We start from the raw sequence: 17,177 nt of genomic DNA, 5'->3' as shown, positions 1-17,177 counted from the left end.
CCTGATAGAAAAATTGTTAAGTAGCCAATAAGTAGTTGTTAATAAGTAAATGCATAAGTTAAGACATCATAATGACAAAATAGTAAGTATTAAGGTCAGGCATGCTGGGAGAAGCCAGGTATTTTTCTTTTTAAATGACAGGAGGTGCTTCACTTCTCACTATGAAACATTAGGAAGTGTTTAATGCCATGTTCTAGAAGAATGTCAAGGTGTAATTTTAATAATGCCCATAAGCAGGCCATGGAATATAAGAAGCACTGAAACATATTCAGCATTTTGCCTTTTGACCATATCAGCAGTTCTTTTCCTTCTGAGACATACTGAGAACATGTATAATTAGGTCACCTGAGAAATTAGAGGAGGACAAATAGAATACTGACAACATAAATGCAGCTCTTATTGCCTACACCCATAAACAAGACAAAGTCTGTAGATGCCACCCCACTTGGACTACTCTTTTTTTAAATAGTTAAAGGGTTGCTTTCAGTCATCAAAGCAAAATGCATATTTCTGACTCATTCTAAGTCTTTAGTTGTTCAGAAAAAGATAGTTTGGGGATTATGATTCTCATTTGCATGACCCCAAGAATGATCACCCTTGAGATAAAACATATGGCCTCCCCTACTTCTATTTTTCACGTCAAAATGACACGATGAACAGAATGAAGGATGCTTTAAATGATAATATCAGTAAATACGGGTTTATCTAGAGCACCAGTTGGCCAGAATTAGCAATGCTCACATAAAAACTAATTATATGTTTTGAATAACTTGTTAATATTTAGTTTCCTTGGAATATTGATTGAATCACAGATGGAAAGGTAGTCTGCCGTACATTTAGTTTTCTATTATGAAATTCTTTCAACCAGTTTGCTGGTGAGTTTTGGTGTGTTAAAAAACTCATAAGTAGTTGCTTACAGCTGATGTATGATAATCATATGGAAATTAGTAAACTTCTTTAAAAGACCTTTCTTTTTAATGGCAAAAATGTTGCTAAGTGAGAATCCAGCTCTTGCAGCATTGAAGATGGGTGTTTTTCCCATCTCCAAGATCCTGTTTTGTTTAGCTAGCATTCTTAAATCAATCAGAACCATAATATCACTGAATATCAATGATATTGATATTGATCACAGAATATCAATAAAAAAAGGTTCTCAAAAAAAAAAAAACAACAAATGAGCCACTGCTTCGGGTTTTCTTCTCTATCACTGGCATCCATTTCACTCCAATGAAAAGTAAATGTCAGACTAGAAAATTAACACCCTTTCTTTCAGATCTTGTCCCCTCCTTATTTTTATATTATTAATAGAAAATGTTCATTCATTTTCAAATTTCCTTGAACATGTGAAGAAAATTGGTGGGTGGTGAATGGTTCAGCAGACCCCAACTTTTATAGCAGATTGAGGAAATGAATTTGTGTCCCTTCAGCTTGGCAGCCACCTATTTTCTAGGTATAATTGGGTCCTTATGTGTTTAGTTTCCCAAACTGTGGCTCTTTTGGAGACTTTCCTCCATCCGTCAAGAACTGACTGGGGCATGACAGTTAAATGAAATCTTTCATTGCTTAAACTGCTCTTCTCTGAATTCAAATTGGGCTCCAGGGCACTCTAAATCAATCAGGACCCTGGAGCTGAGCTGCTACTTATTTGTGCCAATATTACGTATTTAGATAAGATTCAAGACAAACTTGTTTCCATCTTGCCTCTGACTGGCATTTCTGCAGTAACTCTTCATTCCTGGGAAGTGCAGACTGCTCTGTCTAGAACCTTCATGTTTCCCGCTGGAGGAGAGGATGGGTAGTGGGGCTCATCCCCTTTCATCCTCCTCTTAGCAGGAGAATGATTCACGAATACAGGGAGGGGAGAGCTGAGTTGGGAAGGCTCTCCGATTTTATGCCCTCAAGGAACCCATAACCCCTGTCAACAAGGTGCAGTCAATAGGTCTCATCTACCTTCCACACATACCCTTGAGTCTTTCCTTCTGGGATTTCTTTCCTTCTCTTCCATCCTGGTCTTCCTTTGGGATCATTTTCAGATGGGTTTTTTTTTTTCATATAAAAACAGATGTGTATGTGTGTGTGGCAGTGGGGTGGAGGATGGGAATCTTAGTTTGAGACTCAGGCTTGACCTGCCGCACCCCAGGGACCCACCCTCCTCCCCCTTACACACACACACACACACACGCACAGAGTATCCAGACAGCTGTGGACTGCCCACCTCTTTCATTTCTCACATGTCAACTCTTGTCCAATTTCATTGGCTCTGAGTAAAACAGTTGGCTCTTCTTTATGGAAGCTTAAACATAACATGTGGACAAGTTTAAGGATTCTGTGTAGCCATGGTTCCCTGAAAATGGACTCTATCCAAATACACTCAGAGGGAAGAAGGATGATCATCAGTGCAGGTCTCATTGGCCAAACTATGAATGTGTATCCCACCTTCAGCTGCTAACCTTGAGTCTTGAACTTGAGTGCAGTCTGGCCAGCAGTATAGCTTTGAGGCCCCCCCATTTCAGAGCCTGATGTAGGCTTGGGATTCAAGGTCCATCGTAAGCCGGGGAAGCTCCTACCTGCTCCATCCAGCTCCAGAAACAGGGTTACCCACATGGCAAATTAAGGAAAGATGTTTGGGTTACCGTTAGAAAGAGAAGCAGTTAAAGGTTCATCTCAATACCCTGAATCCTAGAAGAGCTGATATTGTTATGCGAATGATAGTTCTGGAAATCATTTGTCAATGGGAAACACAGTGACTGTAATGAGGCTCATAAACCCTCCTGGAGATCCAGAGAAAGGCTGGACCCTTTTGGGTTTTGAGGCCTTTTTTCCAAAAGAGGAAAAAAATGAAGATAAAAGAAAACAAAAATCAGCCAAAAGCCAGCTATTTCTCTAGGCTTTATCTATACAAACTAATTCTTTGAGAGGGGAAAGAAACCTTGCTTTCAGGCAGGGCCACAGGTAGTATACATTTCAGTGAGATCACCAAATGTTTACTGTTAAAGCCCTCTTTGGGCTTTAAGAACAGGTCCCCCTCATGGTCCCCCTCTGATTGGCCCTGAGAGTTGATGCAGAGACTCTTGGAGGGAAGTGAGCCCACAGAGGAAGGTAGTTGGCTCAGGTGGTGATGTCACTCAAGGAGCATGCAAAGATAATGGGCTAAATAAATCCTCTTCCTCAGGGTATTCACCCCAGGTGGGCACACCAGGATGTGAGAGAACCCAGAGGTTTAGAAGGTTAAAAATGAGGCATTGGCAGCTTTATGATCACTATGGTTACTAACATTTTCACCTAGGTCAGATTCAAGTAACGGTTGTGGTGGGTTTCCATCTTATTTAGACACCTCTGGTTGGTTACGGGGCTGTAACTGGAGTAGGTCCTGAGGAGAGCCATGTTTTTCTGAAGCCAAGCAGGTGGCACCATGAGATGGCACCATCAGCAGAGGAGTCCCTCATGTGGATGCTAATGTGCTCAGAAGCATTTTTGTGTTTGTCAGCATGTGGATGTCACATGTGAGCCCTTCTGACACAGTATTTAAAGAGCTGGCTTCCTGCAGGTACATTTCCAGCATCCTGACACAAGAAAAATCATTTTGTACTTTTTTTCTGTATTATTTTCTGTACTATTATTTCTGTACTATTAATCCTTCCTTAACGATTGATTACTTCTGAAAATGCACATGACTCAGACCTGTGCTTGGGTTACGTATTCTCCAGAAATCTCAAGAATATTTACTCTGCAATTAACCAATAGTGCCAGGCAGAACCACTCTAAGATCATCCAAACAACCACTCCAAGTGAGCCTGCCACCCAATGTTTCCCTGCATTTTCTAGATTAGCTGAGCTCCCTTCCCTTAGTTCCAACTGTGTAGATAAGAAACATACTGAAAAAAAATTTTAAACATGGCCATAGAGAACTTGTTTATCAGATAGTTGTGAAACTTAAATGGAAATGTGGAAAATAATTTATCTTTCCCCCCCAGGTAACCTATATAACCTATAAATTATTAACCTATAAATAACTGTTCATACCGTAGAGAGGAATTTTTCTAACATTGGAAATATTCAGATTTTCATGCTTTTGGAACTTAACAGCACTGTCTGGCCCCCTGAAGTGAAAAATGCTTCTCTCCATGACCGCAATTCAAAGAGACACTGGTTTAATTGATATGACAATTTAAGTGGTTTGAGCTAATATTTTCACAAGCACTTAAATACAAAATGTAATGGAGATCTTTAAGAGGCTCATCATGACTATAATTCTGAATTGCTATAAAATTATGTAATCTTTGTCCATGTCCAATTCCTATCTTGAGAAAACTTATAATAGAAATACAGTGCATATGTATTTTTACTAATGGCTGACTCAGAAAAGAAAGTGTTCCCAACCGGGTCATATCCTGGGGATAATGGTATTAAATATTCAACACTTTCCAGACAGTGTTTTTGCTTTTTTTCCTTTTTTTTTTTTTTTTTTTTTGTATGGACTGTTTGTTTTCAGAATTCCCTAAGCCAAGAATTATATATTATACACAATTGCTTAAACCCAGATATTGTATATTATAGAATAATTTTAATAATTTTAAATATTAAACAGCACATCATGTTAAAGTTTCATTAGGATTAACACTGTGCTCTATTATCCCTGTCTTGAAGAAACTACCTGTTTTTTTGACTAAGAAAATACATCTGATGTTTGGTAAAAAGAAAACAAGTATTAATTCAAATTTATTATCCTACAAGTTCAGTATTTTGAGGGAAATCTATCTGTGTACATAAATACTTTAACCTATGAACATTAATTAACACAAAAACAAATCAGAAACTGCCAGTGTTTAATGTAACTTTTCATTTCTCTGACATCATATTGCCCAAAGAAATGTTGCAAATACCTGGCTGAACTATAAATCCCTAAATCAAAGAAAATGATAAGTCTCACAGAATTCCCAGGTCTACGTAACCACTTCACCATGTTTATTTATGAGCCTATGACTTCCTGTTTGGAAAATTTCCTTGACACCTCACATTGTGTGCATTTGTATTAAATTCTATTCCCTATAGTTTGCGGCATAATCTAACTGGAACACACGGCTAGAAGGTTTAGAGACTGTGATAGTCAGCAAGAGCAATGCCCCCCTGCCCCGCCACCATGCAGCCTCCCGGATAACGCTTTATGAAGACAGTTTTTCGCTGCTGACAAGTCGGCTTCTGTTCTCAAGTACTCCTGCTGTTTTTCATAAAAGACGCTTTAGTATGGAGCTGGCTCTGAAACCAGCTGTGCCCTTGCTTTGGGTGGTCATTAACAAAAGAAATGCTTTAACAGCATCTAAATTATATGTGTCATCGTTATCATACTTCACACTGGCCTTCAGAAAGTCTACAGTTGCATGTTGAAGATCTACATTTTGTTGTAATGAATAATTCACTAATAATATTTCAAAGGGTCAAAAAATATCACACATGTGAGAAATCTATCTACAGAGGAACTGATTGACTTGAGAATACTCAGAACGGAAGCTTAACAAAATTGATCACCAGGTATATTTAAATTTCCCACAAAGTTGCATCATGATTTTAAAGTCAGTGAGACTATTTCACAAGGAAATGACATAGCGTTTCCTATTCCGGGGTTGTCGTTTTACTGTTTATTGTAGCTTTAAAATATTTTCCAGTAGAACCAGTTCAAGGTAAATTAAAGAAACAGATGCCAACCAGCATTTCACAAAGGAAGTGGACTCCTGTTTGGAATATACCAAGGATCATATTAATTTACAGTCAACCATTATGATTTCAATCAAATTCTTAATATTTCACTTTATACAGCTAATGCTCTAGGATAATTGAATGAAATTATCTTTCTGTGGCTTAATTTGCATGTAAACAAAAGGAAGAACTAGCCTCCGTTTGATATTCCAAGTGACAGTGCAAACTCAGCTCGCTCCTTATAAATCACTCTGAAAGATTATTCTCTTTCCTTTTTTCACTTTGGCCTAAAAGTGTCCTCTTAGCTGCATCAATATTATGTCTCCATAATCAAGTTCTGGTTATGTGGAGATGTTCAGAAACATGCATTAATCCAAGGAGCTGATTAAAATGTATGCTGAATTGTCTGAGGAAAAAGAACACAGTACAGATGAAAATGCTAAGAAGTGACTTCCTATTAAATTTATTTCACCACTATGGGTATTAATCTCTAGGAAGGTGATCTAAAAATTAAACTACATTACTAGTCCTTAATTAGAATGTGAGCAGCTTCTATATTTTCTGCCTGGATGTCTCATGAACATACGGATTTCTTGCTAATACTGACCCTTCCTACGTTTAAACAGTGATGTACAAGAGGTAATTGGGTTTGAGGAAGCATGTAGCAACACCCATGAAGCCTTCAATTGCTTGCTCTGGGGTATGGAGGCATCAATTAAAAATTTTTTTCTCTTTGCATTCTACTTGATAGATAGTTGCTGCAATAATGGCGATCACTGGCATCGTCATGATGGCGTATGCAGACAATTTCCACGCTGATTCCATCATAGGAGTAGCATTTGCAGTGGGCTCGGCCTCGACATCTGCACTGTATAAGGTATTTTGTGCACTTCCTTATGTACTCAACTGTCATTTGTAGCTTAGGCTTTTAAGTAATAAAAGAAGGAAGGACAAAGAAAATCTTGACTAGCAAAAAAAAAAAGATGGTTTAAATAATAACAAGTACCAATTATTGAGTACTTGCTACAGGCTGGGTGCTTGCTAGAAATTTTCACCTGTGTTAATGCACCTTTATGAGGCATAGGTACTTATCCCCACTTTCCAGATGAGGAAACTGAGACTTTGAAAGATTAAGTAATTTGTCCAAGATCATCCAGCCAGGAAGTGATAGAGCCAAGATTTAAACTCGGACTGGTCAACTCCAAAGCCTGTGGTCCGCGCCCCGACCCCTCCCAAGTCATCCACCAGTTATAGCAGGAGCCGAGAGACTTCTCCCCTATGTTTCTTTAATTTAACTACTGAGGTCATTATTTCAACTACAATGAGGTATTAAAAATAATAAACCGGCTATCACTTGAGAGTTTACTGTTTGTTGCATATTAACCCCGTGCCATGTTATTAGCTAAATGAAGAGCCTCTTTTCCTCTCTGATGGATACTCTGGGTTTGTACTCACAGTTCTTTCTCCCCTGGAGTGGCCTGTCATCAGTGAAAGCTCTATTCGGAGTCACTGTCCCTGACTTCAGACGTGAGGATTAAGAGAGCAGATCTAAAAGGTTATTCACCGAAGCTCCACTTTTCAGAGCCAACTTTCTGGATGTAGCTAAAGAACTGTTCCACTTTCACCTCTCTTGGTGTTTCAATGACAAAATCCTCTCTGAAAGGCAGAAAATGCCCTTTGCATCCCCCCTGGATGCCTGTTCTGATTATTCACCAACTCTGCAGCTCAGAGGACATTGTGTCTATTTCCATATCGACACTTCCTGGCCCATTGATTCTGTGACAAGCTTGACAGGTGTTCACTCAATCACCATTAGTGTCTAACTTGCCCCCAACTGAGACTCCACGGAGATGTGTGATGTGACCAAATACCACGAGCACGTGCTCAAGTTCTCTTAAGTCTCTCAAGAGAAAAAAAATGATACGTTTAGTTGAAATTAAAAGCAATACCCGGACTTGCTATATGCCTGGGATGGCTCTTTTATAGAAAGAATTCTCCTGACCATGTTACAGATGTATTCATTCTGGGAGTGGTAATATTTTGCTGACATGCACAAAATCATATGTGCACCATAGAAAAGAGATACTCTGTGCTACATTGTTTGAGGATTAATAAAGGAAGCAGAGGGGTTAAAAAGCCAAGAAATATGGACTAGAGAACTGGTTCCTCCCCAGCCTGATGTGTGATTTAGGTTAGCTATTTATGTCTCCTTGCCATCTATTTCTACACACAGATTTATAATCCAGAAAACAAAGACCATCTTTTTTAAATCTGGAGAATAAATACTGTACTTGTGAAAATATTTTAGGCTCAGAGAGAAAAGTGCTTATAAATCCATGGCATTGTTATTATTTCTCTCAATAATATAATGATAGGCTCTCTCTGTCCAATTTAGTTTTCAGTACCTGTCAAAATAAGGGTAAAATGAATCCCATGCTTGAAGAGAAGAACTGATGGCACCTCAATCCTAGATGTTTCTGGGCTTGTCTGCACTCTTATTTATCATCCACCCTATAGCCATAACTGATGGTGGTGTTTTTCCCAGTGTGCAGTATCCCTGTGGCACAGAAAGTGGAATTCACTTTATGGCATTTGCTGTTTCATATGAAGGCTAGAGGGCATTTGAATTCCTTATCTCAGCAGCACATTTACTGCCATGGAGACAGTGGGATAAGAAGACACAGAGCTTAAACCCTGGGCCAGTTAGTTCATGATGTAGAAATTGCCTTTCTGATACAACAATGTCCCTGACTATGTGGCTAATGAGTTCCTTTCTCATTCTAGGTTTTGTTTAAGATGTTTCTCGGAAGTGCCAACTTTGGTGAAGCAGCACACTTTGTCTCCACATTGGGTTTCTTCAACTTAATCTTCATCTCCTTCACCCCGGTCATCCTGTATTTCACCAAGGTGGAGCACTGGTCCTCATTTGCAGCTCTGCCATGGGGCTGTCTCTGTGGGATGGCAGGGCTCTGGCTGGGTAAGTGGCCCTGGGTTTTGCCTTCCATTTCCTATGTCACTTGACCTCTCCTTGGAGAGTTAAATTGTCATAGTAGGATTATTCCTTTGGGTACCCCTGTCCTCTACTTCCCAAATTTACCTAACATTGGTTAATGGTTGCAAAGTTCTTTGCAGATTATTGCTTGATTCAATCAGAGCTATCCAGCTAGTATGCCTCCCATGGGTTAAGTGCTGAACTGGAGGCCCAGGCCTCTCTGATCACCACTGATCCTCAAGTAGCCTCGTCCATTCTTCATGATGTAATGTATGAGGTTATTGTGTTCCATGTGTGGCACAGTGTGTCAGGCAGAGGGGGAGAGTGGATGGGGGATTCAAGGGACTCAAAGTGGATCAAAATGGCAGGAGGACCAAGTGCAGGAGGAACTGGGGAGGAAGGAAGGAGATGACATTCAGGAGGGCAGCAGGTCATGGAGGGCCTGGAACACCACGTTGAGGGGATTGGATTTCAAATCCACTTCATGATCTTTAAGCAGGGAGGTGACAGGCTTACATCTGCATTCTAAACAGTCTACTCTGGTCATGTCCGGAGAATGAATTTGAGACGGGAAACCCTCACCGAGCAAGAGAAGATGACAGAACAGGACGAGGTGGCCCTGTTAAGTAGGCTGTGCCTAGCAGATGACCAAGAAATAGCCACCTGGAGTGTTTCTCATGTTCTCTCTCCCAGCTCCCCATGATCCTGAGGCTGTCTGCTTCACCTGAGCAGCTGGGGGGCTCCCACTTTCCAGCTGCGCTTTCATTTAATGTGAGAGGAACCTCAATATAACAAGCCCACTCTTTCCTCACCAAGCAGTTGAACAACAACAAACACCCAATGACTCAGTGTCTCTACTCAAAATCAAACCCCTTTCATTCTGCTCCTGTTCCCCCATTCCACCTGGTAACAGCACCCTCTGCCTACTCCATGTTCACCCGCCATACTGGACCTGCAGGACATCTGCCGCCCTGCAGTTGACCTTCTTTATCAAGGTGACATAGTCTAAAACGGCACTGCAAGTCCTAGGAGGGAAAAAGAATGCCCTTGTTTTCATCCCCACAAAGACAATGGGTCATCTTCTTCTACTCTGGCCCAGGCCCCTAAGGGGAGCTCTTCAACTAGACAGAAAACACTCACGAGAAAGATCAAACATTAATTGTTGATCCTTTAAATTCTACTTTTGAAGACCAAAAATGTGCAGTTATGACCGCTCATAACCTGTGCTAAATTGAGTAGTAGAAATCAATAGCAGTCTTTCCATAAGACCAAAATGCCCTAATTAAAAGTGCCTAGATCTCTTCCTGGCCAAAAACAATCTAATTGGGAATAACTATAGCCCAAATTTCACTACCTCTTGGCCCCAGCTGTGACCCGTGATCTCCAGCTTGCTGCCAAGTAGCCCTCCACCCACGTTTATCCCTTGGCACCTCTAATACACGCTCCTAAGCAAGCCTGCTCAGGCTGGGCATCACTCATGCTAGCCGGACCCTGCAGTTCTCCACCAAGCAGCGTGATCTCCACACTGCACTGGGTGTAGTGCCGCCCAGCTTAGAGCTGCCCCACAGGCTCATCCCCGTGCATAGAGCTCTCTCTGTGCCAGTGTTGCCCTGTGACAAAATGAGGAGACAGCCTCTCTCCTGACTGTGTTTCACACCCCAGGGTTTTACAGTCTTCAGTGCTTCTGCTCTTAAGTTTTTATTGCCACCTTCTCTTCTCCATAGGAACCAGATATGATCTAGTGAGAGCAGGGCTGGGGACAGATCTGAGAGGCAAAGAGCAGGCTGAACTCTGACCCCACCCCCCATCACCTGTAACTACGGCTTCAATCTGCTTAGGTTCACCTGGCCTCGTTCCTGCTCTGGCTTGGCCATAGCCCACGTGCAGATTGACCTCATCCATTCACCTGACATGTCTGAGGCCCACTTAAACTCAGGCAGGGCCCCGTGCTATAGATAACATATTGAATTATATATTCTTGTCCTGAGATTGTCAAAAGAGCTTGTAAGTGTTCCACCTAAAGCACTAAAGAAAAGCAGACACCCATTGCAGTGAAGCCACTCGGTTCTTGTTGAGTGAGAAAAGCTCAGTTCTCAACCAAATACCAATACTTCCTATCAATCTGCTAAAATATCCAGTTCAGCCAATAAAATGACAGTTGGGGAGTGTAGCAGAGTCTGTGCTGTGTTTAATAAATTCCTGATTTGTTAGAACAGGTCATATTTGACTCCCCAAACTTGAGGAGAGAGTTGAGATGCTGAAATATTCATTCCCATTGCAGCTCTGCCATAAAGGAGTAGTTATCAACTTAGGAAGGTCCTCTGCCTTGATTGCCACTACTATTGTATGAAAATTATGAACAAGCCCAAGTTTTGTGAAAGTCCAACCCACCGTCTCTAACTAACAAGCAGGAGTGACTCCAGATGACTAAGTTAGTGAGCTTAATTAAAGTAAGAATTATAGATAACAGTAGAAGAAACACTGTCCTAACTGGAATGGTTCTAGAACCATCTTTGGTTCTACAGAGAACGGGCAACAGGGTTTTGAGTCATTTCCATAGAGATCTTTTCTGAATTGAGGACTTTTTGTAGTTGTTAAGACTCATTTCTCTAACCCCTAAAACAAACATTAGCTTGAAATCTATTAAAATAATGCTATGTAATTTATAATTTTCTTTTCGAAAACAAGTATTTTTGATCATTTTTGTGTAGATAATTATTTTAACTAACTTTATATTTATCTAAAAATGTCAGAAGATATGTATTAAAGGGTATCAAGTTATACCTACAGTTGGTTCTGTGGACCTGCCCTGGGGTTATCTGTGCACAAATCAGGATGTGGAAAAGGTGCCTGGGGTTCGGTGAATTACACTGCACACAACTTTGTTTGCTCATGTGATGCTCACCCCAAAAGAGAGGGAATAATGCAGCATAGGTCATCCTTGGACAGATCTTCTGTTAGGCAGTAACACCAAGGCCTTTTAGTTATTCAGGAATATAGCATGATGTAGTAAAGCAACAAGGGAGAAAGCCCCAATCAGTCACCAGCTTTCAACCTCTGGCTCAACTTTACAGTGCTAATGAGCAGGGTACTGAATTGATTATTTCACTTCTTTGCATGGCTCCCTACCCCCTTTTCCAACCAAGAGATCAGGCAGCCAGGATGGCAGAGGAGGAAAAAGGAATACGACTATTTCAGGTACAATACATATGAATCCATCTCCAGAATTAGAGGATTAATTGACCAATGGTACAGATAATTTAGAAGGCATGTTTAGCATAGATATTGATTCTTTTATGTTAAGAAGGAAAGAGCCCAGCATAGCAATTCCCCTTTATCCTGTATATCCTCCTTTATTTTACAGCCTTCAACATCCTGGTGAATGTTGGTGTGGTGCTGACATACCCAATCCTCATCTCCATCGGAACAGTGCTCAGCGTTCCTGGAAATGCAGGTACTGTATGATTTGATGTGTGCACAGGAAGTCTCCTGCTTGTGTTTGTTTTATACCCTGAGTTGTTTCTTTGAGCAATTGTGAATTATGTCCCTTGCCTGGGAAGATGTTTTAAATATCATGAAGGTGGCAGACAGCAGAATAACTATGCAGCACATTTAAAATTTCCAGCTACAAACACTGTTTTAACTTGGTTGTGCTTTTAGAATTAAAAACCAAATGTATCATTTGGGTTTCATGTAATCTCCCTGACAACCTAATTTTGTGGTATTTTTAGAGGAAGTCCTATGGAAACAAAAGGCATCCCAGCATAAGACTCTCAAACATCACTAATGAAAGTGTAGGAAACATACAGGGTGTTGGCTCCCCATCAGGCTATCCATGGGGAGCTGTGAAGGCTTCTCCTGGGGGCACAGCAGATGGCCCTCTGGAACAGACATAAGAAAAAAGCAATTTGACTCACTTCAGGGACAAGAGGAGAAGCTACTTTTCCAGGAAAATCTTTCTAGGTAAACTGTCCGTGGAACAAATAATGAAAGTGGGTTATCTGGATGACTGTATAGTCCTTCTAATTTTAAAATTCTATTTTTCCAAGTCTTAGGTAGCCATCTTTCTTTACCCCCAGTACAATCAGCAAATATTTATGGAGCACTTTCTATGTGATCATGACTATAGAAGAGACTGGGAAAAAAAGATATTATTGTTCCCATAAGAAACTTACACTGAATATGGAAAACAAGACCGACACATATGAAATAACTTAGAACTCTACAAAGTAATTTATCATCAAATGCCAAATTGTGTAAAAGACTCCAAGGACTATAAGATATTTAGAGGAAGTCATATCAGGGAGGAGTGGAGTTGTCAAGGAATTCCATTCATTCATCCATGAATTCATTCATTCAATAAATAATTTCTGAGCACTTAGTATATGCTAACAACTGTGCTAACACCTGGTGATAGATCCTGAATAAGACACAGCCTCTGCCCTCAGGACCATGTAGTGTAGAAAGGAGATGAAAGGAACTGAGTAATTACAATGTAGAGAGAGAAAATGGCTTTGATAGAGGTATGTACTGAATGCTCTGAGAGCACACAGGAGGGGCATCCAAGGAGGCTTCCTGCAAAAAGCATAAAGGGCGGAATCTAACAGAGGGTTTAGCTGGATGAAGTGCATATAAGGAGGGAAGAGCATTCCATGCAAAGAGAACAGCATATATATGATTCCACTACTAGTTACATTCCTGCAAAACTGAAAACAGGGACTCAAAAATATCCTTGTATGTGAATGTTCATACTATTTACAACAGCCAAAGGTGGAAACACCTAAATGTCCATCCAGAGATGAATTGATAAACAAGTTGTGATACAATGGGGTATTACTCAGCCATAAAAAGGAATGAAGCACTAACACATGCTACAATATGGTTGAACCTCGAAAACATTATGCTAAGCGAAAGAAGCCAGACACAAAAGGTCACATATGGTATGCTTCCATTTATAGGAAATATCTAGAATAGGTAAATCCACAGACACACAGCAGGTTGATGGTTGCCAGGTGTTGTGGGGTGAGAGTAGTGGGCTGGGGAGTAACTGCTTAATGGGTATGGGGTTTTATTTTGAAATAATGAAAATGTTTTGGAAACAGATGGAGGCGGTGGTACATTAAGCTGTACAAAATGAATGTACAAAATGCTACTAAACTCACTTTAAGATGGTTAATTTTAATTTCTATGAAATTTGCCTCAATTAAAAATTTTAAAAAGACTAGCACGTGCAAAGACCTAGACATTAGTAAGCTTGGCTCATTTAAAACATCTTCAGTGGTCCAGTGAAACTGGAGAAGCATGAAGGGATGCAGAGGAAAAGTATTAAGAAATAAAGCTGCATGTACACACTGCTATATTTAAAATAGATAACCAACAAGGACCTACTGTATAGCACAGGGAACTCTGCTCAATATTCTGTAATAACCTAAATGGGAAAAGAATTTGAAAAAGAGTAGATACATGCATATGTATAACTGAATCACTTTGCTGTACACCTGAAACTAATGCAACATTGTAAATCAACAATACTCCAATATAAAATTAAAAAAAATTTTTTTAACTGCAGAGGTTATTCAGTCAGATGGCATTTGCCTGGAAGGGTAAGTGTTATTTAGAGAGAGGGAACGGAAAGCAAATGGAGAGCACAGTGTTGATAATGACGTGGAAAAAGGGAAGACGCGCTTGAGAGAACAAGAGAGACTTTTGGAAATCTCTTAGAAGTAGCGCTGATGTGGTCATTTGTTTTCAGAGAAGCTTAGAAACAGTGATGGACTGACTGACTTGCTGTTCCTTCCCTAGCTGTGGATCTCCTGAAGCAGGAGGTGATATTCAATGTCGTCCGCCTGGCTGCTACCATCATCATCTGCATTGGGTTTCTGCTGATGCTATTGCCCGAGGAGTGGGATGAAATTACCCTGAGGTTCATCAACAGCCTGAAGGAAAAGAAGAGTGAGGAGCATGTGGATGATATCACTGATCCCAGTATCCACCTGAGAAGCAGAAGCAGGGCCCTTGGGACTGTGTCCATACCACTGGCTTAGAGAGGAACACCTTTTGAACGCATGTGTATGTATATTCTGTGAATATAATAAAATTTTCTCACCACCTGTACACTCAAACGACAGTATTAACTCTGAATTTGCATAAGTCATATGTGAAATAATGCTAATAATAAAAGTTTACATTTATATGCTTATCAAGGAACTGGTGTAAATAATCATAATAAATTTTTTAATTAAAACATATTCATACTTGTTCTATTTCTTCTGGTTTTTTGGGGGGGAGGGGGGATTTTCCCCTAATTCACAAAATTTTCTCAAAATATGAGGTTCTATTAAATTATGGGCTTGTCATTACCTTTTTCTCACCTGGAACTGAGACCTTTTCATTCAATCAGAAAAAAATGCATAAGAAGAAAGCACATGAAAAGGATACACACTTTACATATATTTAAGGCCAATAAGAGCCTTCAATTTGAAAGCTGGAAAGTAATTAAGTATCAGCAGAGTATCTTCCATATGCAAGACCTACACTAGGAACAATGAAGATGTGAAGATGTAAGACTCTATCTGTACTTTCAACATGCTTACAGGAGTACAGAGCATAAAAGAGGTTAGAAATATCTCTAATATGAGGTAGACATTTGAAAATGGTATAATGGTTATGGAGAGGACATCTATTTCACCAGATTTAGAGTTGTTTACATTTGCTGTCACTTCAACTCCCATTCAATCTTCAACCCACCTTCTGAGCACCACCTTCTGCCCACATCATTCCTCTGGTGAAGTGCATTCACCAAAGTCACCAATGACCTTTTTCTTGCAAAACCATATTGACACTATTCAACTCTTACTTTATTGTCCTCTCTGTAGCATTTGCATGATGACCACTCCTTTTTCCTGCAATGTTCTCTTCACCTAGATCCCATGATGGTCTCCTGGTTCTCTTTCTGCCTTACTGGCTGCTCCTCTGGACTCCTCTTCCTAGGCTGGTCTCATTGCTGTCCGTGTTCAGTCCTTATCCTTAGCATCTCACTCCACACTCTCTTCCTCAGAGATCTCATCTGCTTCCATGGCTTTCAATGTCATCCATGTGGTGATGACTTCGTAATATTTATCTCCAGCCCAGATTTGTCCCCCAAGCTTCAGATCTGACTCTCCAAATTCCTTCTGCAGGCTCACTTGGATGCCCCATTGTTCACTTCACGTTCAAGGACATAGTTAAATCTATCATCTCTCCTCCTCAGACCTACTCCTTCCTCTCCCTTGTTCCCTGTCTAGGTAAACGGTACCATCATTCACTGGCTGCCCAAGCCAGAGATCAAACTTAACTTCTGCCTTCCTCACCCTCCACATCTAAACCATAAATCTTATTGATTGCTTTCCTGAATATTTCTTGAATCCATGCACTTCTCTACTATGCTATCTATTCTATGACCCTATCATTTCCTGATAAATGAAATACTCTCTTTACTGGTCTCTCTAACTCCCAGTATTGCCTCTCTCTAATCCCTTTTGTACCCTGCAGAATGACTTTTCTAATATATAAATTTGATCATTCTACTTCCCTATATAGAACACTTCAGTGACATCTCATTGTCCTCAGAGTAAGTTCAAGACACCTTTGCAGGTCATTCAAAGTTCATCACTGATTGGCTCCTGCTTACCTCTAGAGAAGCACCATACAGTAGAACTTTCTGTGATGATGGAAATATTCTATATCTGCACTGTCCAACATAGTAGCCACAACTGGCTACTGTGCTCTTTAAATATGGCTAATGCAATCGAGGGACTGCATTTCTAATTTTATTTACTTTTAAGTTAATATTAGTTAGCCACATGTGGCTCTTGGCTACCATATTGGACAGCACAACTTCTACCACACCACCCCCTGCAGCCCCCTGGAATCTCTATGCTTTAGTGACACCATCCTTCTTATAGTTCTTCAGTCAAGACATGCTCTTTCTTGTACTTCCTTTTCCTCTCTCCTCACCTGAATAACTCTTACCTAGGCTTCATGACATGATTTATTCCTATTTTCATGGAAGGTTTTTTCTCATCCCCCAAGCTAAACAATGTGGCTTCCTTAGACACCTCTGCTTACTCCATTATAGCACTGGTCACCCTCTGTGGTCATTGTCAGTCTACTCATCTGAGTTCCCAGTAGACCATGGGTTCCTTGAGAGCAGGGATTGTGTGGCATTCATCATTGTGTTTCTAGCATAGTGCCTGGCACTTACAGACACTCAGTAAAGGAGTGAATGGGTTGCTTTACACTGGAGGTATGCCTCCCTGCCCCCGAGCTGTATTAGATCAGTCTTAGTTAAGGACAGACATTCTCATAGAGGAGATTGGTTAAAGAAAGGGACAAAAGGGATTAAATGTACCACAGCCTTTGTTACTGAACTGATAAAAGGCACTTCTTTCCTAAGAGGCTGGTTATCTTAGGGCATCTAGCAATTTAAGATAATCTGCACTTTCTGGCATCT

General features: G+C 40.4%; 1 protein-coding gene across 1 annotated transcript in view; it reads left to right on the top strand.

Moving 5' to 3' along the window:
- Nucleotides 1–14,730, top strand: part of SLC35F4 (solute carrier family 35 member F4) — a gene marked incomplete at both ends in the record, with an annotated part of 286,092 nt that extends 271,362 nt beyond the window's left edge. Inside the window, 4 exons of the mRNA XM_082616750.1 lie at nt 6,446–6,571; nt 8,479–8,671; nt 12,051–12,140; nt 14,489–14,730. Of these exons, the coding sequence (XP_082472876.1) occupies nt 6,446–6,571; nt 8,479–8,671; nt 12,051–12,140; nt 14,489–14,730 (651 nt within the window). The remainder of the gene's footprint in view (nt 1–6,445; nt 6,572–8,478; nt 8,672–12,050; nt 12,141–14,488) is intronic.
- Between the last annotated feature and the right edge of the window lie 2,447 nt (nt 14,731–17,177).

This window comes from Mesoplodon mirus, assembly GCF_964341445.2.
Source record: "Mesoplodon mirus genome assembly, chromosome: 4".
In the NCBI taxonomy this organism is placed as follows: domain Eukaryota; kingdom Metazoa; phylum Chordata; class Mammalia; order Artiodactyla; family Ziphiidae; genus Mesoplodon; species Mesoplodon mirus.
Note: the sequence above shows the minus strand (reverse complement) of the source record. Positions and strands in the feature narration are given on the sequence as shown.